The 27,230-nt window shown below is 39.4% G+C and overlaps 4 protein-coding genes across 6 annotated transcripts; 1 reads left to right on the top strand and 3 right to left on the bottom strand.

Annotated features, from left to right (window-relative positions):
• Nucleotides 1-408: 408 nt before the first annotated feature.
• LOC100259450 (uncharacterized) lies at nucleotides 409-3,761 on the bottom strand. The gene is made up of 2 exons (XM_002277452.5): nucleotides 854-3,761; nucleotides 409-751 (listed from the first exon to the last, which is right to left on the bottom strand). The coding sequence occupies exons 1-2, from the start codon at nucleotides 1,319-1,321 to the stop codon at nucleotides 698-700; spliced, it is 522 nt and encodes a 173-aa protein (XP_002277488.3). The 5' UTR covers nucleotides 1,322-3,761; the 3' UTR covers nucleotides 409-697.
• Nucleotides 3,762-4,668: 907 nt separating this feature from the next.
• LOC100249236 (protein DETOXIFICATION 49) lies at nucleotides 4,669-8,593 on the bottom strand. The gene is made up of 2 exons (XM_002277498.5): nucleotides 7,461-8,593; nucleotides 4,669-7,370 (listed from the first exon to the last, which is right to left on the bottom strand). Exons 1-2 carry the CDS (start codon nucleotides 7,617-7,619, stop codon nucleotides 5,958-5,960), a joined length of 1,572 nt encoding a protein of 523 aa, XP_002277534.2. The 5' UTR covers nucleotides 7,620-8,593; the 3' UTR covers nucleotides 4,669-5,957.
• Nucleotides 8,594-9,484: 891 nt separating this feature from the next.
• On the bottom strand, nucleotides 9,485-15,027 carry LOC100244066 (uncharacterized). Of its 2 annotated transcripts, XM_002277518.4 has the most exons (7): nucleotides 14,850-15,027; nucleotides 14,706-14,754; nucleotides 14,452-14,589; nucleotides 12,479-12,709; nucleotides 10,007-10,046; nucleotides 9,833-9,930; nucleotides 9,485-9,723 (listed from the first exon to the last, which is right to left on the bottom strand). In XM_002277518.4, exons 1-7 carry the CDS (start codon nucleotides 14,906-14,908, stop codon nucleotides 9,706-9,708), a joined length of 633 nt encoding a protein of 210 aa, XP_002277554.1. In that variant the 5' UTR covers nucleotides 14,909-15,027; the 3' UTR covers nucleotides 9,485-9,705. The 2 variants fall into 2 exon arrangements, with proteins under 2 accessions (XP_002277554.1, XP_059594672.1); XM_059738689.1 differs by having other exon boundaries at nucleotides 9,485-9,930.
• A 1,696-nt stretch (nucleotides 15,028-16,723) lies between these two features.
• On the top strand, nucleotides 16,724-26,813 carry LOC100266406 (uncharacterized). 2 transcript variants are annotated; one of them, XM_010654511.3, is made up of 8 exons: nucleotides 16,724-16,961; nucleotides 17,176-22,540; nucleotides 22,632-22,879; nucleotides 22,955-23,099; nucleotides 23,957-24,158; nucleotides 24,258-24,596; nucleotides 24,687-25,387; nucleotides 25,685-26,813. In XM_010654511.3, the coding sequence occupies exons 2-8, from the start codon at nucleotides 17,351-17,353 to the stop codon at nucleotides 26,318-26,320; spliced, it is 7,461 nt and encodes a 2,486-aa protein (XP_010652813.1). In that variant the 5' UTR covers nucleotides 16,724-16,961; nucleotides 17,176-17,350; the 3' UTR covers nucleotides 26,321-26,813. The 2 variants fall into 2 exon arrangements, with proteins under 2 accessions (XP_010652813.1, XP_010652815.1); XM_010654513.3 differs by having other exon boundaries at nucleotides 16,804-16,961; nucleotides 17,280-22,540.
• The last annotated feature ends 417 nt before the right edge of the window (nucleotides 26,814-27,230 follow it).

The raw sequence follows: 27,230 nt of genomic DNA, 5'->3' as shown, positions 1-27,230 counted from the left end.
CTTAAAACTGCGCAATTTTCTAGTAGATGCACAGCTATGGCTTAGCTGTCATCTTGACAGCTGACCACCTGTCAAAACTATCCACGCTCAAACCCTATCTACCTAGTCCTTGATTCTCCTCCTTATACCCAAGAACTAAAGGGTACCACCAGTCACTACCACCTTCTAGGCTTATGAAACCCTGGAATCATTTGGGGAGTTGGCTCTGAACGGTGCAATGATCTTCATCTCATTCTCTCTTCCAGACTTTCACACAATGCCACAAGCACATGTGCGCAAAAGACCAAAAGAAGAGGAAAAAGAACAGAAGAAAAGGTCTTTTTCACCTCTTGAAAGAATGAGAGGTCTCAGTCAATAATAATAATAATAAAAGATACAAATTAAGCAGCATGATCGAAGAAGGGAATATTAGTGCTAAACATCAAACAGAGGCTCTTTCAACTGCAAACATTTTGTACAGAAAACAGCCAAACATCCGACTACTAGGAGATCCAAAAGGGAAACAAAGAAGAGCAGTGAGACTCTAAACCAACATCAGAAAGATGAATCAAAGTTGAAATCAAGCAGCTAATACAAATCAGCATGGCCTCTAAATTTTTTTATCCAAACCTCCGCTAAAAATTAGAAGAATCCATCCTCACTTCCGAAAAAATGCCCACCACCCTCTACAAATCCATCACCATCCATAATGGCATCATTATGTCCTAAACTCAACGTCTCTGCAACTTGACCCTCCATCATTCAACATTTCCTGCAACAACCAAGAAAGAAAATCAGACCAGCGCAGATGGAATCAAACTGCAAAGCTATAAAGAGACCAAGAAGCCTCTTCACCTCATTTTATTACACTCACCTGTGTCGAGGTCTTGCCAACATGAGCCTCTTCATGAACCAAAACAGACCTCTTGCCTTCCACCATTGGCCCATCAGTCTTATCAGTTTTCTTGGAGCCAATGTGGGTTCTCTTGAGACCCAGAAGCCCCTTCCATCTGGTGGAGCCCTTGGGCGGCCGGCGTGAAACTTCCTCCTCGTCAACCACAAGAAGCTCCTCTCTGAGGGTCGTCTTCTGCGAGTGATTGGTGCAATTGTCCTTAAAAGGCAGCAACCTACCCTTGAAGAAAAGCTCATCAGCACTCATCATGGAGTAGTTGGTCACAGAGAATTCAAAGTCTGAAGACACTGGAGCCTCCCTGGAGCTCCTTTCGTGCTTGATCATCTGCTGGGACTCAACAAAATCATTGGAGAAAGAGATTCTGGGGCTCATTGGAGCGCAAAGACCTTTGTGCTCGGAGTTGTACATGTCTAAACATGCCATGGGCATTCAAAACAACATGGAAAAGACTAATAAATTCTACCCCAGACCCCCACCCTCTTTCCACTGTTACAACCCCACTAGTAGATGTTTGTATTTATATCAAAAGAAGCAGTGAGCTTAATGTATGTTTTTGACTTCATGCATGTCATGTCATGACGCGATGTTTTGTCATGACATGTTAATTGGCATTCATCCATGACCATTCTTGGAAATACAAACCGGGAAGTTTCGCTGCGCCTGCTTCCCACTAGTTGAGGACCTCTACCACCCGTGGGTGGTGGGTGTAATTTTAAACCCCGAAAGCTTAAACAATTCTTACCACGTCCCCACTACTGCCTTTGCTTCATATCTAATCCCAACTTCCAAGAAGCTTATCTGGAAACCCAGATGAAACTTGCCCGCAAAAACTGATATTTTCATCTAGATATCACCCTTGACCACGTATAATTAATTTCTGCTAACAATTCAACTCCATTTTTTTATTGGTGAAGAATGCATGCATTCACATGTCATAGATATATATATATATATATATCAACCAAGATGTTCTCATATGGGCATATTTGGTGGGGCCACCATTAATGGTTTACAACAGAGATTAAATGAAGAATTGATGGGTGGCTTTGGGGGTATGGTAACAGTTGTTCCCTTTGCTGGCATAAAAAAAAAATAAAAAATAAAAACAACTGGAATCATATTAATGGGCGGGGTTGGGGGGCATTGTGTTTGTTAAAAGAGGTAAAAATGCTTTAAATGTTTTTAGCTAAATAATTAATATTATTTGAAAGAAAGAGAGAGAGAGAGAGAGAGAGAGAAAACTGGGAAGCAAGCAAGAAGCGCAGTGGCAGAATCCAGAAGAGGGGGTCGGCATGCATTGGCCTGGTTGACCGTGCTTTGACTTGTAAGTTATCGGCAGTGTATGAGCTGGCGATGCCGACGCATCGAAGGGGCCACGTGATCTGGGCTTGCTTCCATTTTAAAAATATTGTCACCAATAAAAAAAACTGAATAGGTTGGAGTGGGGAGTGTTCCATTTAACATACATTTTTGGGTGGTGAAGTGGGTAAGTCATCATGAGTCTAATCTCTTTTGAAGCTATTCCTTTATGTTAATATTGAAGGATATCACGTGGTCACGTGAACCCATCTTCCCTTTTCCATGACAAAGAACTCATCCGCCCAAGTTTTTTAAGCAATCCATAATCCATTCGTGCGACACTTAGATAATTCAAATCAAATGAAGTTGCTAGGGATGGAAACGGGTTTTAAGTAACTTGAAAGATACTCATCAAAACAACTGCGAACATGGGGAATTTTTGCAGAAGGGTACGAAATGAGGGGTGAGGAGGATGCTGCTTCAATACAAAGCAGGCTGGCCAAGAGAGAGCCAGAACAAATTGAAGTGGACAACAGCGATAGGGGTACACTGTATCTCCAATATCTCCAAACCAAATCTATGATAATAGACTGGGAAGGGTGTCCAATTATTGTGCACTTGAATCTAAAAATCAGAGAAAGGCCATTAGATTCACATTTTTTATATTGGATCTGGACAATGTCTGCAGCCTGGAGGCTACCCATTGAAAGCCCAGGTCCGGACAAGAGAGATAGGGGGGGAGAATAGTTTAGGGCAATGGTAGGTTTTGAGGACATGTGAGAAGAATAAAGGGGACTGGATTGGACTGGTCTGGACTGGTGGACTGGGGTCTTTAATTTTAACTTCCACAGAAAGGACACCGTTGTCATTCACATGCTTTAACTTTTTTTCAACAGGTAAATCAAATGGGGTTATGACACGTGGTGGATTCTCCATGGATATGAAGACCAGTCAAAACCCATGGCCGAAAGGCTTTTTAGGCTTGGTCTAAGGTTGCTGTCTCTGCTTTGGTCTCCTATATTGTTAGCAAAACCTTGAGCATTATGGACTGTTTATCATTAAAAAAACAACTAACATACTGAGTATTATATAGTGTTTATTGATTTGTGTATCTGTTGAATTTGATCAGTTCCCAATGTCAGATCAGAGGGGGGGAGAAGACTCAAGCTTTGTAATTAATCCCAGTGTCATCTTCAGCAGACCCTGGCTCCGTCACCCCGCGTGAACAAAGTGTGGGTGGTCAATTGGGTCGAGGCGTACGGAGGTGTACGAGCCACTTGACTCTGGTTTGATTGCTCGGTGTGCGTGTCAGTCTCTTTGAATATTTGGACAAGAGATGATGATGGTGTTATTGGATTGGTGGAAGATCATCGCGTGATTCATGAGTTCATTTGATTTGTTACCGTTGGAAGAACTAGGACCTTAGTGGATTGATGAAGAGAGATGGGCTCTGGCTAAATACCAAGAAGCACTGTCCTTGGAGTTGGGATGATGACCATGACTTGGCTGGGATTTAGCCTTGGAAGCAGGCATGGGCCAGCCCAGAGTTATGATTTATGGGTCAAATCCTCGTACGATCCGTTCAATTGACCCAAAAACCAAAAAAATAAAAACTTATTAGGGATTAAGCCAATAATGTATATCATACTAATTTGAATTAAGTTTCCAACCTCTACCACCCCCATCTCAGAGACCATCAGCCCACGGCTTCAATAAATGAGAGAAATTGTAACATTTTTAACGTGCACAAAAAAAAATACATGAAGTATATTAGACATTTAAAGCCACAAAAGAAAGAAGGATACACAAAAAAATAACACCCTTATCTCATCTACACCCTAGTCAATCAACAAAGCAAATAAAGATTATGAGCTAAGACCCACATATGCATCCTCATCCATTCCAAGAACATATGCATAAAGAATCATAGAATAACTTAAAACATTTGTTATAATATATTGATTGAATTAAAAGCTTGAACCCTTAGGTAATAAGCCAAAGCTGTCAAACTACCACCCTCTTCACATTTAAAAATTTCATAATACATTATTCATCTTGGTCTAATTAAATTATTAATTTGACTTAAAAATTTTAAGTTACTAAGTAATATGCCAATAATATATGGAACATGCACTTAAACTTAAAAGGCCAGACACCCCCAATTGCCCCAATTGATTGACCTTTTATTAATTGCAGGAAAATTTGGAACCTTTTGAACTTTGATTAGTGCACCCAATTAGTTTCAAGAACAAAGGGTATCTCCTGGATGAGATTATAGCCTGCAACGACCCACTTAAAAGAGTCTCTGAGCTATATGACGATAAATTCAACATTCCACTAGAATTAAAGAGGTGGCCATAAAAGTGAAAAGTAATATATGTATAGGTATAGATATCTTTCAATCAAAATTTGATTGGTGAAACGTGCGGGCAATTTGAGGTAGATCTAATTAATAATTTAAATACGCAGAGTTGATGTGCATGAAAATACCTCAACCGTGAGGTCTGATGATGAAAACATTATTATTACATATCAAAGCAATAGTTATTACTTATTAGTTACATATGCTTACGACATATGATTGTTTTTGGGGAAGGGAAGTTATATACGCAAATCACACAAGAAGATGAGAACATATATCAAACCACCCTCAAAGCCACAGATATTACGTACCCAAACACAAATCATAAAACCAGTGGTTGAGCAGATTAATAATCAATCACCAATTGTTCTCAGAAATTTTCATATGCAAATGGTGTTGGGCATATTGCACCAGCTTTTCCATTTCCTTGGTATTGTCTATACGCCCGCTGTGATCGGTATCAGCTTCTTTCATCCCTTGTCTCGCCTTCCACCACCCGAACCACACCTGCAGGCTGCAGAGCGCCTCTTGCAGCTCCTCCCGGCTGATTTTTCCGTCGCGATCGGAATCGAAGCGGCGTAGCCACGCCTTGAATTCATCCACTGTCATCTCTGCGCTGGGATGCGCTTGAATGCAACACATAATCGCCATATTCTCTCCACCGCTCGCTGCTATACTGTGAAGCCAAAGGTGGTAGGGTGCAGTAGTGGGTGTGGGTGTTGTTAATTTAGAGTGAAGTGCGGTGGAGAACCGAATCTGCTAGCGGAGCAATACAACTTGACATGCACTTCCTTTATATTCCCATCTTCTTTACATTTATTTCTTTGTTTTATGTAACTTTATTCTATCATTTCCACCGACCTTGTGGCATCTTACTACGAATCGGGACCACTAATCTACCCATGTCTCTCGTATTCACATCAAACAAAAGAAAAAGGAAAACTAGCATTTTTTATTTTTTTTTCTCTCAATCTTTCCAAAGATCAAATTAAGGGAGCCGAATTTAGATGAAAGAAAAGTAAAAATGCTGGTAAATATCTTTCAAAATATCAAACCCGGACTAAAAGCTTTTCTTCCCGTGTAAGAATGCCTTTTTGAATTGGATACGGAGAAAATCGGAAGTTTTGAATTAAAACTGAGTCATCAAAGTCAAGATGATTGTTTGTTACAAAAAGTTGTTTAATGTTTATCACATGGATATTTTTCCTAAGAAATCATGGCTTTGGCTTCCCTTCAACCTTAGTTTTTTAATTATTCAAGGTGATCGATGGGCCTGAATTTCGAGTGTATGGAGAGGAAAAGGGGCCAAATACCTGGGCCTAAATGGCAGCCTCAAACAAACTTTCAGACCACAACATAGGCCTTTTTCCATATAGCCGAAAGGAAGACACATAATTGATTTAATTAGTAATCCACAAGCTTGACTGGTATTAATTCTTCGGGGGTTTTACTTCCTACTTCGCAGTCCATATAGATACCAGTGAGCGCTCTGGCTCTGTGGGCTTGTGCCACCCAATCTGTTCTCAAAGTCACAAGCAGCATGACTAATGCACACACAGTCTGCGCTCCAACAAGGCCCAACCACAGACCCAATAAGCCCATGTCCATGAAAAAGCCCATTAGCACTGAAATGGGCAGACCAATAGCGTAGAAGGAGCCCAAGTTGATGTTGGCGCCAAGAGTGGGCCTGGCACTGCCCCTCAGGACCCCACAGCCAGTGGTCTGTGGGCAGTTCCCAAGCTCACAGAGCCCCACCACCGGCATTGTCATGGCCGTTAAGGATACAATGGCTTTGTCTGCAGAGAAAGCCTGTCCCCAAGCGTTTCTCATGGTTGTCATGAATGACATGGCGATGAAGCTGGTGAAGATGGCACAGGAGAGTGCAACGAGAGCTGAGACTTTGGCTTTGCCAGGTTGGTTTGCGCCTAGCATGTTCCCGACACGTGTTGACACGGCAAGGCTCAGTGAGGAAGGGAAGATGTAGACAAGTGAAGTTGCTTGTATGAGAATTCCCATGGCGGCCACTGCCTCGGCCGCGTCCCATAACAGCCCTGAAAGGACTATCATCAGCTCGTACCACCACCACTCTAAGCAGACTGATATGCAACTGGGGATGGCCAGCATAAGAATTGGCTTCCACTCATCAAAGCAGCACCTGAGCGACCAGCCTTGCCATGATTTTCTATATGTCCCGGAAAAGCAGAGGTAGAGAAGGAGTATTGCGAGGAGATTGAGGTCTGTTACAGCCACGGCCATGGCCACGCCTCGAATGCCGAGGCCGAGATGGTAGACGAGGAAGTAGTTGATGGGGGCGTGGAGAGCGAGTGAAAATAAGGCGCTGATCATGAGAGGGAGAGTGATGTTCTGGGATCTCAAGTAAATTTTGAGAGGACTGATTAGGGATTGGAAAAGGAGATCAGGGAGAGAGAATGCGAGGTAGGTGGAAGCAATTGAAGACATGGTTGGGTCTTGGCCGCAAAATAGAAGGATGCGTTCCACGTTTAGCCACAAGAGGGAGATGGGTATGCAAGCAGAAGCCAAAATTGCAGTTGTCCGCTGTAGTGTTTGGGCCATGAGAGGCCACTGCTTGGCTCCGCAGGCTTGAGAGGAGATGGCTTCCATGCCCATGGCAAGGCCAGAGATGACAGAGTAGCCGGTGATGTTAGCAAAGCCAATTGAGAGAGACCCACCTGCCAATGCCTCCTTCCCTAGTCTCCCCATGAACAACATCGATATCGCTGATTTCCCATAGATGAGCAGGCCCGTGATAATCATGGGTAAAGCTATGGAATAAAGCTGCTTGATCTCTTCAAACACCTGAGACACAAGTTTTGATACATGGAAATCCTTGTAAAAGCCATACCGAAATAAACGAGGAAGTGTAGAAGAGCGAGATTGGGTACTGACCTCTGAAAGGGTTGGTCGCCAGGTTAGTTGATGTTGGGAGAACTGGGAATCTTCTTCCTGGCCCAGTAAATCCTTATTAATACTTTCTTTTGATTTGGATAGATTATTGGCATAGCACAATAGAGGAGCCGAGGATGCAGGTGCCTTATCATAATCCATCTTGACAAAAACCCAGTACTTCCCTTCTGATTTATTCCCTTGTTTCAGCTTCACTGCTCATGCACTGACCATTTTTTTTTTCTCTTGAGAAGAAAACATGGAAGAGAAAAAGCAGCGGTAATGGAGGAAAAGGGTCCTTGAGCAAAGAGGATTAGTCATCGGAGAAGAACATTCCTTCTTTGTATCACCTCACAGAAAGGATTAGTTTCAGTGTACCACTCTCCTCTCTCAATGCGAGTCGACCCACTCCTCCTCCACTACTTGGATCATCTCCCCCTCTCACAACCCTTCTCGCCATGATCTGTCAAGGGTTAGTTAGGGTTTGGTGGTGAGGAATGGACGAGTGTGGGGAGGATAAGGAGAGAGATGGCCATGCGAATGGTTCGTCTTTTTGTGAAGGGGGTCCATGCAAATGCCAAAATTGGAAAGCTGTCATCACATCATCAGAATTCAATGTAATGCCCAAAACTGCTGGTGTTTGTTTTTCACTTTTCATGGTCCCCCATGCCACCTCAAAAAAAAAATCTGGCTGCCCTTCCCGGGTCGGGTCACTATCACAAGTGATATTACCCTCCTGCTGCTCCCGGGTCTCCTTCTTGGAACTGAATTGTCCGTGGCGAAGAAATGCAGAGGTTTGTGTAAATACTAAATATATTAGAAAAGCAAGCACAAGATGGTTGCAGTGTGAAGTTCGCTTTATGCAATGCCGTGAGGAAATGGTGTGTTTGGTGAGGTTGTTGCTTGTTGCTGCCTTTGTTTTGGATTTTTCAGTTGTACGTCTCTTTTATAGTTATGCAATGAATTTCCGTGTGACGTACTATATTACATATAGAGAATAAGAAATGGGAAGAAAGAAAAATAATAAAAATGAAATACTGTACAACCAGGGTACTTCTTTAGTTTTCTTTTCAAAGGACAATGTTATTGTTAGACATACTTTATTACCTCATGCATGAACTATGAACACTTTTTCAAAAGAAATATATATATATATATACATATCTATTGCCATTACCTCACAGGCATCTAGAAGTGCACCAAATCAAATTGGAATATGATTGGCGCCAACCTGTAGTTTTCATGTTTTTGTTTTGGACTTGGGTCTGTCAATACATGGGTAATAAGGCTTTGCATGTAGGAGAGTACACTGTTTTGAGGAATGGCTATTACATAGGCGCCAATAGTTTTGCTGGAGTGAGACAAAACAATCGCTTAAGCGTCTTCCACCTCTCACCCTGGTTATCGTAAGCTGATTGATGATTACCATCATCTTCATATGCTTAAACTGCTATAGAATACTTGTTAATAATCTATGTTCGGTTGCTTCAAATGGGGGCAAGCCAAGCTTCACGTGACAATGATGGTCCATCTCAAACACCAAACCCCCCCCCCCCCCCCCCCCCAATTTTGCAATGCTCCTTGGGTGAGTCGCCTTCCATCAGAGAAAAAGGGAAAAATGTTGGGCAGGGATGTGTAGCGACCAAAGCTTGGGTACTGCTTGTCCTTGAAGAGAGGCTAAACATGTATCAGCTGAGTCAAGTGGGTCTATCATTGACCACTGTCAGAAAACAAGCATGAAACTGCCTCCATTTCCGACAGGACAAGAATATGTTAGTGGGTCCCAACCAACCTCTCTCTTTGGGGCACCTTGATGGGTACTTTTCCGCACCAAGGTTTCGTTTAGTTTTTTTTTTTTCTCGCCCATTTTCTTACGACTTGGCCAAGCAATTCTGTTTCCAGGGCAGGGAGTCAATTTGATATTTGGCTTTCCCAACATCAAAAGAAGCAGGTTCATCACAATCATCATGCCATGTTCCATACTCATATTTTCCAATGCCTTAGCTTGGTTGCCAAAAGAACAACAATTTCAAAATTCAGAGTTTTACTTGGTCTTACTTCAGAACCATGCGATTCAAGAATTCATCCATAGAGAAGAAAACATTGCAGAATTCTGAAAGAAACATTTTTTGTTGCAACTAGAGTCATGGAGCATCTCAGTCCCATCTCATTGATGTATACATATTTTTTTCCACTGGAACGAGTATAAAGCAACTGAGTCTACTGGCATTGAAGGAGATCGAAAACTTCACAAAATTTCAGAAATCTGCATTGTTGACCACAATTTGTATTTCATTTTAGATCCTTTTATGTGTCATGGCATCATGATATTTTCTAATCGACTACCATGGATGCATTAGCAGATAATAACTTACATGCATGGGCATTTCAGCGACTGTGAGACCGCTACTTTCTTCCATGCTTTTGAGAGTCACCACCTCACCTCCAACGACCATGTTGATCACAATCCCATCTGCAGATATTTACCTAGAATTATGCAAAAAAGGCATTTGCCACTAACAAAATGTCACTGGATTAAGGAAAAGAACCTGCTCCCAAACAAGTCGCCATGCGTCTCATATATGTTTCCTGCAAGCAACCATTCACCAAACTAAGTAACTAGAAAGGAACCCATCAATAGATAGTATTGATATGAAATGAAAGGCATACCTAGACATCTAAACAACTTTTTTAGAATTTTAATCTTACATTGTCGTCAACAATCCTGAAGGTTGAATGTGATAAAGCTCTAAACCATTAGGTCCTAAATCAAAACAGGGACAATTCTTGTGGTAGGAAAATTCAGAAGAAAGTTTCTCTCTCATAGGTAACCTTACTTGCATATTAAATTAGTAGATGATGAAACTTTAGGTAGATTTAGTGCTAAGTAGAGCAAGGCATTCCTGCAAACCTCCAAAGAAACCATATGGTAGAAGCCTTTTGTAAATGCTGAATTACTTATGTCAGTTGCAAGAGACAAGCCATGGAAGTTAGATCTACAATATGAAGATCAAGCATGGCCGAAACCAAGTATCTAACCTAGTCAGTAGTCTTATCATTTGAGAGGAAAAACTAGTCTTACACCTTGCTGGTAACTAAGAAACCATTTGAAGTGCCTTCATCAACAATTTAATCCAGCACCTGAATAAACCTTCTCATCTTTTCCCTGAACTAGAAAGAACCCTTTTTCTAAATTCTAATATCAAGATCCACCATCTTTTTGTATAAAAAAATGTACCGTATCCTTTTCAAAAGTCACCCAATTGTTTACTTATATATGCACACCACTGCCCGACAGACTTATCAAAGTAGCCACACAGGCACAGGCTTGGAGCATTTATTGAGATGCATGTTATTCTGCATTCATCTTCAACTAAAGGCTTTAAACCCACCTTTGCAAATTAATTCATATTGATTTAGACCAAGGCCACACATCAGGACCTCTATATCAAAACTCAGAGGCATGACAATTTCAAAAATCATAGCATAATTATAATAACCAGGTTATACAACACATGCTCACATAAAAAAAAAAAAAAGTGTATTGGTCATAAAGAGATCATTTCTCTTGAAAGTTGGGGAAAATAGATGGTACAATTAAATCTCTTTTAATTTTGAATTTAATTCTTCTATTTTTTATTCATAATCAATAATTGTAAAGCAAAGGTAAAGAAAATAAAGGAACATTTTGAAACATATTCAACTAGGAAAAATGTATTAAGAAATTACAATAATTCAAGTTCTGTGTATTTCACACACTGGGAGAAACCACTTGCTTCCAAATTTATCTTTTAGTTAGTGGGTATTAACTGTCCACTGTGCTCTAAGCTCAAACTATTCTAAATATAAATTAAGAAGTGATTAGTGTGCACTTATGTGCTAGATGGCTACAAACTATATCTAAGAAAATCCTTAGAAAATTAGAAATACAATTTAAAAAAAATTAAGAATAGTATAATATATTATAAACTGTTTAGGTGATTAGTATGCAACATACATGCAAAACTTATCATCTTCTTAATCTACAAACCATGTAGGATTCTAGTGTTATTGGCATGCATTTGAACTTATTAGGTCTCTCCTAAGCATCCATGTGGAACTTAGACAACTCGAGTTTGCTTGATGTTGCAAAATTTGTTTTTCCCAATCATATTTAGACTATATTTAAATACTAACTGAAGGAAGGGAACACTTTGAAAGCTTGAAACAATACAATGGTATGGTACTAAGTAACTATATAGGTGTTGTTATTTGCAAGTCTTGGTGCCTTGGCCAAATGAGAGTTGCTTCTATTTATAGGCACCCAGAGGATGAAATAAATCTTGAGGTTTCTAAAGACTCTCCAGAAACTTTCCTACAAACCTACATTATGTACCTACTTTACAATGCTATCATAGTAGTGTAGATACCCATGGTCCCTACAAACACTAGAAAGTTTCACACAATTTCAAAGTACTCCAAAGCCTTCCACAATATTGCAAAAACTTCCACCCAACTTTGGATGGATTCATGAACCACTCCACACTACAAGTTTTGGAAAATGTCTTGAGCATAGGCATAGTGTCCAAAACCTTTCTGCTCCATCTTATATTAGCAAGTGAAGGTGTCATTTGAGTGTGGTGTGACATTATGCTATTTTCTTCATCCAAATCATTAGAAAGCAAGAATTGAAATTCTTAATAGGGAAAAGATGTGAGTGACAAAGGGAGGCCAAGAATCAAATGAATTGTAAAAGTGAGAGCAAGATAAAAGTGGGCCAGAGAAGGGGCTGATTAAAAAAACCCAAAACAATATTTAAAAAACATAGTCAAACGTGTTTGTAAAAATGAGGTGACTACAGCCACCATGATTATAAATAAAATCCTAATATAAAATTGATAGGCAACCAAATAATGGCAAGAGGATGTAATGCTGCTTCTGAAATGGAAATGCAAAAAGAAGAAAGAGAAAAAAAGCTATAGTACTAATAAATGGAAGACAATGGTATATATGAAGTCCTTAGAAGAGAAGGAGAGCTCCACCTTCTTTGTTGGTAGCTCATAATTTATCAAAACACGAGCAGAAATTGATGATTCCCCTGAAGCAAGAAATGGCAAGCAAGCATCTGTTACAACAACCATATGAGACTTGTCTTCCCCTTTTTTAATTTCCTTGTCCTCTCCCGATTGAGCAATGACATTTTGGTACCTCATAGTTGCTTGGCGAAAGTTCTCTAAAATTAGTGCACGTTCTGCTTCAGCAAGATCACTATACTGGATATGGATAACAAGTATGCATGTTATATCACAAAATACTGAAATTTAGGAAAAAAAATCAATAAAAAAATCAATTCTAAGAATATCCATGACATGGATCTTTGTATCCAATATATTTTTCAAAGTTGCTGACAAAATTCAACACCAAAAGCAAAACAATCTGGAAATGAGTGCCAGAACCATAAATCTGACATTAGCAAAAAGTAAAAAGAAATTGTTAGCTTAAATGTAAGAGTGGTAAATTATTTTAATGAAATGCTGGTATAATCTAGTTTAATCTAAAGAGGCCCAGAGGAGAAACTCTAAAACTAATAATTCAATTCTTAAAATTAGTCCAATCAAACAAAAAGTTAAAATATGAATTGATAGTGCTAGTTTTATCAAATATGGATCACAATTCATACAGGCATCTTATATGAAAAAAAGAAAAACAACAAACTGGATGCTTCAAAAGCTAACTCACATGCTGAGATTCATGTAGCAAAAAGAAACAAATTCAGTGTTGTCATGACTTCTTATAAGATCTGGAAAGAGACTGGTCTATGCTATTAAGCTTAACTGCCACTTTATTATGATTGGATAGATTATCTGTGTAGAATTTAGACTCAAGTAACCTATGAGATCTCAACTAACATTGATAAGCTCATAAGGACATTAACTTTTGTTGATACTCCAAAACTATATGAAAATTATTACCACTCATTCATTAGTAGTGAACACAACATTTCACAACACTGAAAGGATTTATCAAATGCAGCACTACAAAATCACCAGTGAGAATCAGTAAATAATAAGGTGAAGATTTCAGCATGTAACAATTATAAAAAAAATCTGGAAATACATGTAATGGACCCACTCAAGTAGCTACTTTGATAAAGAAAAAATCTTCTTTAGATAAATTGGTTTGGTTTAATGTATCGGCTAAGAACAAAATAGGGCTAAAAATGTCCTATTTTGCTCCTAAGACGTGGCTCATGTGGCAAAAGGGCTGAGCTGGGGATGGGGATTCTACATTCAATTCCATATCAATGAAAGTTACCTAAAACAAGTGTCGTATTCTGAATTTCATGACAAGAAAGTCCCTAAAAAAAAATCTAAATTTTTATCTTTTAACTCTCGGTATCTCCGAAACTATCTAATAACGACACTGACACAATTGGTTATTGCCTCACCAAAGTCAAGGTTTCCAAAACGGCTATGTGGGAAATGAAATGAACTGCCAAACAGATGCCTCTCCTGAAACATTGCCGACACACATGCTGAAAAATAATGAGTCCTTTTTACGGCACTAACTAATAGGTGTCATGAAAGAAGTGGGAACTGGATTCCCAACTAGGAATCAATATACTGAACAGAAGATTTAGTGCATTCCATTAAATCCAACACACAGGAACGATAATTTCAGCAACAGTCAACCATTTCCCATTCAACAGATGCTTATCATTAAGAAGTTAGTGTCCAAACTTTAGGGTAAAGCTCCTCATATAAGTGACTAAACCATCCAATTAATTTGAATTTATCAATTAAATCAATTTCACAAATAAACTCTGCATACTGTCATGCCGGAAAATCTCACATTCCCACTAAAATAAAGTTTTCCCGATTGCATTTTTAGCATAATTTTAACAAACAAATCCATCCAATTGCACCTCAAGTACAATTACCCCTGATTTTCCATGGAGCACACAAATAGGTCCTCACTAAAAAATAATGGAATAATTTCAAGAGCAAAGCAATACCAGAGAGGCCAAAGAAATGAAGGGAAGGTTGGAGACGGCCGAGCAGACCGCATCAAGCTCGTCTCGGGAGCTACAGCACACCGCTATCGGCAGGCACGGACGATGACTTGCCAGCTCCAACAGATCCACCAATGTCTCCTGCCAATTCACATCTCCAAAATTTTGTTCTTCAAATCACTTACATATGTATAAATACAGACAGAAAGGTACCCAAAAATATTGGGAAATAATATAGGATGAAATTCGAAGAGTACCATTTTGAACTGGGGTCTGTCGACGGCTACGTAGAAGTGGCGTTGTTGACTGCAAGAGAAACAAATGCAGCAATATTAGTTATAATTGTAAGTTATATACAAATTAGAGGAGTGTAAAAAGAAAGAATCAATGATTCGACTTGCCTGGAATGAGAAGGGGAAGGGGAGAGAGGCGATGAAGCTTCAGCAGCGTCTATCCCCATGTCCTCTGACCTTTCTCTCACTTTCACTCCGTCCCCACACCTGTTTGTTAAAATGCCTTACCAGGCTTCTATTTCTTTCTTTCTTGAGTAGCCTCCCGGAATACTTAAATCCGTTTGGGAAGCCTAGCAATTGCAAAACAAAAATAAATAAATAAATAAATAAAAAGATATTTAATAAAAAAAAAATTAATATTTTAAAATTTTTAAAAAGTCATTTAAAGGGATATTCTTTTAAAATTTATTTTCAAAAATGTATAAATTAAATTCGCTTTAATAAAAATGATTTCAAACAATATCCAATTTATATCTACATTAATATTATATTGTATGTTATAAAAAAATATTAAAATATCATAATAATATTTATGAAACCAACAATTTGTATTATTGAATTCATATGATGGGATCTAAGCTATAAAATAAATACACTCGTGTACACGAGAACTTAAAAATGTATACATACATAACACCCTTGATTGATAGTACATTTTCTACTAGTATAAGAAAAAAATATATATATAAGGTATTATAACCAAACCATATATATTAATACATCAATTTATAAGAATGTCATGCAATATAAATTACTTCATTCCAGCAAACCCTCATACATGGCTCATAGGGATTCTCGTAGCTTCAAAACACATTTGTAAAGTTGAGAATAACTCGTACTTATATAATATAAAAAAATTTGTTTATATATTTATATAGTGTCATAAATTTAATTTTTTATTATATCATATTTAGTTTGTAAAACGAATAAAAAAATGAAATTTATCTAATGTCTAATGGTATTTATTTATTTTTTAATAATTTAAAATTTAGTAAATAATTAATTTGTTATTTATTAATAATATTCACGATTGAAATATTTCAAATCTATGAATAAAAACTTTATATAATTTTATACAATATATATAAAAAACTTCATATATATTAGTATTATTTTATAATGTTTTTTATAAATATTTTTTTTAGTTCTTGTTTTTTAATTATAAATTTAAAATCTTAATCACAATTTTTTATTTTATAAATTTGGTAATATAAAAACATTAATGAAAAATAACTTTATAATACATAAGTAAGAGCAAGGGTGAATAATATAGTATCCACTTATCCTATTTTATGTTTTATTGAATATATCATAAAATAATATAAAAAAAAATTCATTATACCCATTAACCAAATATAAAATATGATTTGTTATCTTATTTCTTATCTATTACATGTTATATTTTTGAATAATAACAAAATTTATAAGATAAAAATTGAAAATACCTGAGAAATTGTATATTTTTATTATAATTTATTTATTAAAAATATCTTTAAAAAATATATATTTTCTTTATTTTTTCTATTATTTTACTCTGACAAAATATAACCTTAATATAATTTATTTATTTATTTTGTGTCAAATGTGATTTTAAATACGCTCGATATGCTTTTATATTTACACATCATAAAAAAATACAAAAAAAAAAAACACTTAGAAATAATTGTTAATTAATTAATTAATTATATTTTAATTATAATTTTAGTGAATTGAAATTACGTCAAAACAAGCTACAATTTAAGGTGATCCGGAATCTTGAAAGAGATTATATTATTGCATTCGATTTAATTAATAATAAACGTCTCTTTATAGTGAATGTTATTGGACATGCTATGAGGTTATTAGTAAAGAAATTAGATATAAAATATTAAGATATAGTATTTACTATCTTACCATTCCACGTAAAATAAGATTTGATTATTCTAAAACCTTAAAAATGTCGTCCTAAATAAATACTAGGAATGAAGAAACGCGAGCGCGAGACATGGATAATTGACGTGGTGGACACAAAATTCAAAAAATAGAGAAATATAGGGAGGTAATTAGAAATACAGAAAAATAAAGGGAAGGAGGCTCGTATAGTTCTAAATTCTAATAAAGTTTCTCTCTCTTCTACTCCGGCTAGAGTAGGGCTTCTCTGACGTTGTCACTCCTCCCATATTCATTCCTCAACGGCGCAGGTTAATCGCCGCCGTCCATCGGATCTTCCGCTTACCAAAGGTCAGCTCTCCATCCCACGTTTTTTCGTTTGTGTTTTTATTTTTGTTTTTAATTTATTTTCGTATAAGTTGTAAACGCGTCCAAACCTCAATGACGCAAATGATCATATTTGAGTTTCATCATTTTTTTTAATTTATTGGTTTTTTTTTTAAATCAAATCTTGCAACGGAGATGGGTTTTTATTGGTGATTTCATTTTATTGTTTGTTGATCAGGGTTGGAGTTGGAGAGGAGTTTCTAGGGTTTTAATTTTTGATCAATTACTGCGAGATCTGTTGATTGGATTTGGTACGGCAATTTAACGTGAAAATAAAATTAGGGTTAGGGTTTTGATGCGTTGGCGGAGATTGGGATCCGCCGCGAAGAGAAGAGTTCGGGTGGGATTGTGCGATGGCCAATCATGGAGTCGGGAGCAAGTTTGTGTCAGTGAATTTAAACAAATCATATGGTCAGCCTCCTCATCCACCTCATCAGAGCTCTTATGGATCCAACAGAACTCGAACTGGTAGTCATGGTGGTGGCGGAGGGATGGTGGTGCTATCGAGGTCTCGGAATATGCAGAAGATTGGGCCGAAGCTTTCTGTTCCACCCCCCTTGAATCTGCCTTCTCTGAGGAAGGAGCATGAGCGGTTCGATTCTTCAGGTTTGGGTAGTGGGCAATCGGGTGGCAGCGGTTCAGGTAATGGGTCTAGACCCACTTCTTCTGGAATGGGATGGACAAAGCCGGGGACTGTTGCCCTGCAAGAGAAAGATGGGGGAGGTGATCATCACTTATTTGGCAGATCAGGAAGTGAAGCTCAGGCAGTTGACAGTGTGGACCAGGGTCTGCATAGTGTAGATGGGGTGACTAGGGGGAGTGGTGTTTATATGCCTCCTTCTGCTCGATCAGGCACACTGGTGCCCCCAATATCTGCTGCATCTCGAGCTTTTCCGTCCGTGGAGAAAGCTGTGGTTCTGAGGGGTGAGGATTTTCCTTCATTGCAGGCCGCTTTGCCTACCACATCTGGACCTGCACAGAAGCCAAAGGATGGTCAAAATCAGAAACAGAAGCATGTTCTGAGTGAGGAGTTATCTAATGAGCAGAGGGAAAGTGACCATTTAAGCTTGCTTGTTGACATGCGACCTCAGGTGCAACCTTCTCATCATAATGATGGCAATAGGTTGAATGCGAATCGTGAAGGTCATGGCTTGGGCAGTTCCTGCAAAACTGAGCTAACTAGGAAGCAGGATGATTACTTTCCTGGTCCATTACCTCTAGTTCGTTTGAACCCGAGATCTGATTGGGCTGATGATGAACGTGATACAGGTCATGGATTCACAGAGCGGGCTAGAGATCATGGCTTTTCTAAAACTGAAGCCTATTGGGATAGAGACTTTGATATGCCCAGGAGTGGTGTTTTACCACACAAACCAGCTCATAATGTTTTTGACAGATGGGGTCAGCGTGACAATGAAGCTGGAAAGGTTTATTCCAGTGAAGTCCCTAAATTGGACCCTTATGGCAGAGATGTAAGAACTCCCAGTAGGGATGGTTATGTAAGAACTCCAAGTAGAGATGGTTATGAAGGAAACTCTTGGAGAACTTCTTCCCCACTTCCAAAAGGCGGATTTAGCTCCCAAGAAGTTGGAAATGACAGGGGTGGCTTTGGTGCAAGACCATCTAGTATGAACCGAGAAACAAGCAAAGAGAATAACAAGTATGCGCCATCACCACTGCTAGAAAATAGTCGAGATGATTTTAGTGTAGTCTCTGCAAATCGAGACTCTGCATTGGGAAGGAGGGATATGGGGTATGGACAAGGTGGAAAACAGCACTGGAACCATAATATGGAATCATTTAGTAGTCGAGGTGCAGAACGGAATATGCGCGATCGGCATGGCAATGAACACAACAATAGATATAGAGGTGATGCTTTCCAGAATAGCTCTATATCAAAGTCTTCATTCTCTCTGGGTGGTAAGAGTCTTCATATGAATGACCCAATACTCAATTTTGGAAGGGAGAAGCGTTCATTTGTGAAGAATGAAAAACCTTATTTGGAGGACCCTTTCCTGAAGGATTATGGTTCTACTGGTTTTGATGGGCGGGATCCCTTTTCTGGGGGTCTTGTTGGGTTAGTTAAGCGGAAGAAAGAAGTGGCTAAACCGACTGATTTCCATGACCCTGTTAGGGAATCTTTTGAGGCTGAACTTGAGAGAGTTCAAAAGATGCAAGAAATGGAGCGGCAGAAGATCATTGAAGAACAAGAAAGAGCTATGGAGCTTGCTCGCAGAGAAGAAGAGGAGCGGGCACGTTTGGCTAGGGAGCAGGAAGAGCAGCAGAGGAAACTGGAGGAAGAAGCCAGACAAGCTGCTTGGAGAGCAGAACAGGACCGAGTAGAAGCTGTACGCCGAGCTGAAGAGCAAAAGATAGCTAGAGAAGAGGAGAAAAGGAGGATTCTTGTGGAGGAAGAGAGGAGAAAACAGGCAGCTAAGCAAAAACTTATGGAATTGGAGGCAAAGATTGCTAGAAGACAGGCTGAAATGTCAAAAGAGGACAATTTTTCTGCTGCCATTGCTGATGAAAAAATGTTAGTGGGGATGAAAGGAACAAAGGCAGATCTTGGTGATTGGGATGATGGAGAGAGATTGGTGGAGAGAATCACAACTTCAGCATCTTCAGATTCTTCTAGTCTTGGTAGATCATACAATGTGGGGTCTAGGCCTATCTCTTCTAGAGAGATTTCTTCTCCTATTTTGGACAGAGGCAAATCTATTAATTCATGGAGAAGGGATGCAGTTGAGAATGGAAATAGTTCAGCGTTCCTCCCACAAGACCAGGAGAATGGTCACCAGAGTCCCAGACCTGATGCATCTGCTGGTGGTAGAGGATATTCTAGGAAAGAGTTCTTTGGAGGAGGTGGGTTCATGTCATCAAGAAGTTATTATAAAGGTGGGATGACAGATCATCAAGTAGATGATTATACACATGCAAAAGGGCATAGGTGGAACCTCTCTGGGGATGGAGACCATTATGGCAGAGACGTAGAGATTGATTCGGAATTTCATGATAATATTGGAGAAAAGTTTGGTGATGTTGGATGGGGGCAGGGTCCTTCTCGTGGCCATCTTCATCCTCCTTACTTAGAACGGATGTATCAAAACTCTGATTCAGATGAACTTTATTCCTTTGGTAGGTCGCGCTATTCCATGAGACAGCCTCGTGTTCTCCCCCCTCCATCACTAGCCTCCATGCACAAAATGTCCTACAGAGGTGAAAATGAACGTCCTGGTCCTTCTACTTTCCCAGATAGTGAAATGCAGTACGATGCGAGAAATGAACCTACTATGCAGACAGGATATGATAATAGTGCTCACCAGGAGAAGCATGAACAATCTGAAATAATTGATATCCAGAGAGAGAAGGCTGAGACTGAGGAGCAGAAATTGGAGAGGAACGCTACACCAAGGTGTGACTCGCAATCGTCCCTATCTGTTTCAAGTCCCCCTACCTCTCCAACTCATCTCTCTCATGATGATTTGGATGAATCAGGGGATTCTTCCATGTTACCATCCACTACAGAAGGCAAAGAAATACCTCTGTCAGGGAATGAACAGGTTGTTTTAAGTACCAAAGGTGGCAAAGAGAACATGATGACAGCCTCAAGTTCCATCTCTACTGCTGATGATGAGGAATGGTCCATTGATAATAATGAACAGTTGCAGGAGCAAGAAGAATATGATGAGGATGAAGAGGGCTACCATGAAGAAGATGAAGTGCATGAAGCAGATGAGCATATTAACCTGACCAAGGAGTTGGAGGATATGCATTTAGGAGAGAAAGGCTCTCCCCACATGGTAGACAACTTGGTCTTGGGCCTGGATGAGGGTGTTGAAGTTAGAATGCCAAGTGATGAGTTTGAGAGAAGTTCAGGAAATGAAGAAAGCACATTTATGCTACCAAAGGTTTCTCTTGGTACTGTAGAGGAACAAGGTGCTTTTGGTGGGATACATGAAGGACAAACCCCTCAACTTACTGATGGTTCTCCTCAAGTGAGCATTGATGGTTCTGGCAGGAGGGGCGAGGACGCAGGAAAGGCAATCCAAGATTTAGTTATACAGCCGGTTAATGGTCCTCATACCTCGGTGGCATCTGATGTTTTGAATTCTGTGGATGCTTCTATTAGTTCTAGTCAGACTTCACTGCATCCTGCTCCCTCTTCTGTTAATGTGGCCATGCATTCCTCATCTGGGAAGGCTGTTACGTCTACTGTATCTGCTGCTCCAGGTCAGGCTGAGTTGCCTGTTAAGCTCCAGTTTGGGTTGTTCTCTGGTCCTTCTCTGATACCATCTCCAGTCCCTGCAATACAGATTGGCTCCATACAGATGCCTCTCCATCTACATCCCCAAGTTGGTCCATCACTTACCCATATACACCCATCACAGCCTCCTCTCTTCCAGTTTGGTCAACTCAGGTATACATCACCTATCTCCCAGGGAATTCTACCACTGGCTCCTCAATCAATGTCTTTTGTTCAGCCCAATGTCCCTGCCCATTTTACTGCCAATCAGAATCCTGGAGGTTCTATTCCTGTTCAAGCCATTCAAAACACTAAGATTGACATAGTGTCCCTTCCAATGGACAGTCAACTTGGTCTTGTTCCAAGGAACTTGGATCTGCCACAGGACAATGCATCAAAAGAAGTAAAGTCATTGCCCCTGAGAGTAAGTGCAGACGGTAATGTTATGACAAGTCATGCCCAAGCTGATATGTCCCATATTGTTGAAAACAGTAGTAGGTATGAATTAGGACTCCAAGTGACAGATCAAGGGCACCATGAAACAGTTAAAAAGAACTACATTTCCTTGTCCAATGCCAGAGAATCTGAAGGCCTGCCACAAAATGGATCCACATCATCCCAATCTTTTTCAAGGGAGAGAGATTTAAGTGGGTCAAAGGCTCAGGGCCCAATATCTGCTGGCAAAGGCAGAAAATATATGTTTACAGTTAAGAATTCTGGGCCAAGATCATCATTTCCAGTTCCTGAGTCTTCTCGGGCAGATTCTGGTGGATTTCAGAGGAAACCTCGACGTATCCAGCGCACTGAGTTTCGAGTTCGTGAAAATCCTGATAGGAGGCAATCATCAGGCATGGTTTCATCTAACCACTCTGGCTTAGATGATAAGTCAAATATCAGTGGAAGGGGTGCAGGAATATCTTCAAGGACTGGGTCTAAGAAGGGAGCTGTGTTGAATAAACCATTGAAACACACCTTTGAATCTGAGGGCTCAGGTCCTATTATTTCACGTGAAGTTGATCCTGTAGGTAGGGCTGAGAAAGGAATTGGAAAAGAAGCTTTAACTAAGAATCAGAGTTCATCACGTGCTGGAGAGGGGAACTTGAAAAGGAGCAACATTTGTGCTGGAGAAGATGTCGATGCTCCTTTACAAAGTGGCATTGTCCGTGTTTTTGAACAACCTGGCATAGAAGCACCTAGTGATGAAGATGACTTCATTGAGGTGAGATCAAAGAGACAAATGCTCAATGATCGGCGTGAGCAGAGAGAAAAAGAAATCAAGGCGAAGTCTAGGGTTGCCAAGGTTTTAATTACTTCAGCTTAACTCCTATCTATTTGTCCTGTTGTTGCAGTTGATATTGCCTAATTATGTTGTCTTAACTATTTTATGCCAGATGCCACGGAAGCCTCGGTCTACTTCACAAAGTGCTATTGTGTCAACCAACTCAAATAAAATTTCTGCACCATTGGGTGGAGAAGCTACAAACAACATTCATTCTGATTTTGCTGTTGCAGAGGGTCGGGCAAACAATGAAGTATCAACAGGATTTAGCAGCAATATAATATCCCAACCCTTGGCTCCAATTGGTACTCCAACAGTGAATACTGATTCCCAGGCTGATATAAGATCCCAACCTATTAAGTATTGCTCGAAAAAACTTGACTCTGCCATAATTATATAAATCTAGATAAACAATTCTCACATCTTCTTTTACAGGCCCCTCCAGACAAGCTCCCTCCCTGTTATATCCAGTGGTGGAAAAAATATTGGGCCTAGTTTGATATTTGATACCAAGAATACAGTTCTGGATAATGTCCCAACATCTCTGGGTTCTTGGGGTAATGGACGGCTTAATAAACAGGTCTGTAGTGCTATTTTATTTTTGCTTGCCAAAATACATTTATTTTTTATCTGCAAAAATACAATTGTTGCTACAAACAAATATGTGTGTGTGTATATATATATATTATACAATTCTACATATCTTCATGTTGTTGCATTTTGGGGTCACATTCACTCATTTATACAATTACTATATTACATATATATTACACAATTACTATATTATACATATATTATACAATTGCTCATTTATACATATATCATACAATTCTACATATCGTCATATTATACAATTACTTTTTCATTGTTTTGAGTCTTCAAATTTTCAGTTTCTTAGAACAGTCTTGTTCTCACCTTGTACTGCTATTCTTTAAAGTTAGCTGTGTGGATGGGTGGCTTGTGTTCGGGTTTCTAGAGTGGTGCTCTACTGCTCTTTTATTTCCATGTAAGATATGTGGGAGAAATTTTTCTTGATCTTTATGCAGTGTCATGAGCTAGTTTGAGCATTTAGTAGAACGAGGGTATATATTAGTTTAATGCTTTTCAAGATCCATAGTTTTGGCTTTGGGAAAATATGTTGCTTTATCCTAAATTTTTTAGAATTTGATAACCCATCTTGGATTTCTGATTGGTGACAAGTTTTTCCTTCCTTAAACTGGACAAATGGTCTATAGATTTGGTGGGCTGAGTACAGTGTGCTGCTGGACAGAGCCCATGTTGTAATATTCAAATAGGTTCTACATGAGTGTGAGTTGAAAGCAAAGCATTAGAATTATAAAAACCTGGTTGAGATTGATTTGTTTTTAATGTTTTTACTGGTTTCTGAGGGGATGAAATGTGCTCATGATGTTAAGCTAATTTAATCATATATTGTAGGTTATGGCCCTAACACAGACCCAACTTGATGAGGCTATGAAGCCTCCCCGATTTGACACACATGTTACTTCTATTGGAGATCATACTACCTCAGTTAGTGAGCCAAGCATGCCATCATCATCCATCTTGACAAAGGACAAAACATTTTCTTCTGCAGTAAGCCCAATCAATTCCCTTCTTGCAGGGGAGAAAATTCAATTTGGTGAGCAGTTACTTCCTAAAAACTGTTGTGTATATATGCGTATGTATTTTTCAAGTTGAAATTGCCCGACTTCTGAATGATTTCTGTTGTCTTATTCAGGGGCAGTCACTTCTCCTACAATTCTCCCCCCTAGCAGCCATGCTATTTCACATGGCATTGGTGCTCCAGGTTCATGCAGGTCAGACATTCAAATTTCTCATGATCTTTCTTCAGCTGAGAATGATTGCGGTCTCTTTTTCAAGAAAGAGAAGCACACGGATGAATCTTGCATTCATTTAGAAGATTGTGAGGCTGAAGCTGAAGCGGCTGCTTCAGCCATTGCTGTGGCAGCCATTAGTAATGATGAAATTGTTGGGAATGGGCTGGGTGCATGTTCTGTCTCTGTTACCGATTCCAAAGGTTTTGGAGTTCCAGATCTTGATGGGACAGCTGGAGGCGGTAAACACTTCTTGCATCCAAAGCTGGTGAATCTTGCATTTTCCATTTTTAAGATGTTTAATGTGTTAACAATGTGTTACTCTGTGGCAGGTGTGGCTGGTGATCAACAATTATCAAGTCTATCAAGGGCTGAAGAGTCTCTTAGTGTAGCTCTTCCAGCTGATCTTTCTGTTGATACCCCACCAATCTCCTTGTGGCCGGCTTTACCAAGTCCCCAGAATACTTCAAGCCAGATGCTTTCACATTTCCCTGGAGGCCAGCCTTCTCCATTTCCTGTTTTCGAGATGAACCCCATGATGGGCAGTCCTATCTTTGCTTTTGGACCACATGATGAATCTGTTGGTACCCAATCACAGACCCAGAAAAGTAGTGCATCAGGTTCAGGGCCACTCGGGGCCTGGCCACAGTGCCATTCTGGTGTGGACTCATTCTATGGTCCTCCAGCAGGGTTCACGGGTCCTTTCATCAGTCCGCCAGGGGGTATTCCAGGGGTTCAAGGTCCACCACATATGGTTGTCTATAACCATTTTGCTCCAGTTGGACAATTTGGACAAGTTGGCTTGAGTTTCATGGGTACTACCTATATCCCATCTGGAAAGCAGCCTGATTGGAAGCACAACCCTACATCTTCTGCTATGGGGATAGGTGATGGGGACATGAACAATTTGAATATGGTTTCTGCAATGCGCAATCCACCTAACATGCCTGCTCCCATCCAGCATCTTGCCCCTGGGTCGCCACTTCTGCCCATGGCATCTCCTTTGGCCATGTTCGATGTCTCTCCTTTCCAGGTAAAAGATCTGCTCTATATTTGAAATCTTAAGCTGATTTGGCTTGCTCAATTGATTTGATGATTTTGAATCCCTTGCAGACTGTCAGTCTTTTCCAGTAAATATAGATTTGGTGTATAGTTCAGTTGGGAGTGAGTATTATGTTTTCTATTGCTAGAATTTGTAGTACACTGGAAATTTTTACCGCTTAGGAGACCTTTGGTGCTAGAAGATTTTGTTACGACAATTCCATATTTTTTTATTGTTCCGTTTTCCAAATATAACTAATATTTGGAGTCAAAATGTTTTTGTGCCCAGTCCTCTCCTGACATGCCAATGCAAGCTCGATGGTCCCATGTTCCTGCATCACCTCTTCACTCTGTTCCTCTCTCGCTGCCATTACAGCAACAAGCTGATGCTGCGCTGCCTTCTCAATTCAACCAAGTGCCTACCATTGACCACTCATTAACAGCCAGCAGGTTCCCTGAGTCGAGAACTTCGACACCCTCTGATGGTGCCCATAGCTTTCCTGTGGCAACAGATGCGACTGTTACCCAATTACCTGATGAACTAGGGTTAGTAGACCCATCGACCTCCACTTGTGGTGGAGCATCAACCCCAAGTATTGCCACTAAGAGCACAATAGCCGATACTGTTAAGACTGATGCTGTCAAGAACGGCAGTAGCAGCCAGACCGCAAGTTCTGGTTTAAAGTCTCAATCATCTCAGCAGAAGAATTTATCTGGGCAGCAGTACAATCATTCCACCGGGTATAATTATCAGAGAGGTGTGGTTTCTCAGAAGAACGGTTCAGGAGGTGAATGGTCCCACCGCAGAATGGGTTTCCAAGGAAGGAACCAGACCATGGGTGTAGACAAGAACTTTCCCAGCTCAAAGATGAAGCAAATTTATGTGGCTAAACAACCCACGAGCGGGACATCAACTGGAGTGTGAGAATCATAGAGAGTGCTGCTGCTTGATTTCTAAAATAAAAGGTATCGAGATCTCTCTGGAAAGTTGAATATTTTGGTCATTTTTGGTAGCATCAACCTCGTTGGTGGATGTGAGGAGTGTTGAGATTTGGTTTTCCTTTGTTGACCATTATGTTAGGTAGGTAGTGCTGGTTTTTATAATGAAGGTTTCTGAACTGGGTTGGGAGAGGTTCTGAATACTTCTATGGGAGTGTCTAGTGAGAGGAAGGAATGGGTTTAGTATATGGTGGGGATGAGCATGGCATGGGCATGGGCATGGGCTTTAGAAGACGCAATGAGATTTTTAAGTGTGTAATAGTCAGTGTAGTCCATTGCCTTTTATGTGTTCTTTTTTGTCGGCTGCAGATCAAATTATTGTTTCCCGTGGGATTTATGTATTAAAATTATTATACAGTCTCAGCTGATAATTTTCCCTGTTACTAATATGAGAAATCTGGAGAATGCATCTCTCTGCCTTTTCTTTGTGCTCTTTTTTTTTAATTTTTTTTTACTGGGAAGAGTACCTTGGGGCCGGCCAAACTAGCTAAACCAGCTTTTTAGCTCTTATCTACGTGGGGGACCTTGTTTTGGTAGTGGATTGCAGAGCTGTTGAAATTCCTTTGAAAAAAAAAAAAAGTTATAATTTTATGTATTTTAAAATTATTTACTTTTTATATAAAAATAAAAATTAAATTAAATGAATTTAAAGAAACGATTAAAAATAATTTATTAATTTTAAACAAAGTTTTTATTTTTCCCAAAATTTTCAAGGGTTAAAAATATCACAAAGTACCTTTTAATGAGTATACTGACTTTGGAAAAATAAATATATTTGTTCATTTTATACACTGAAGTGGTTGATCAAAGTAAACCATTTGGTGAATCTATACACT

Source organism: Vitis vinifera, chromosome 7 (genome assembly GCF_030704535.1).
Source record: "Vitis vinifera cultivar Pinot Noir 40024 chromosome 7, ASM3070453v1".
In the NCBI taxonomy this organism is placed as follows: Eukaryota; Viridiplantae; Streptophyta; class Magnoliopsida; order Vitales; family Vitaceae; genus Vitis; species Vitis vinifera.
This window is presented reverse-complemented; position numbering and strand designations above follow the sequence as displayed.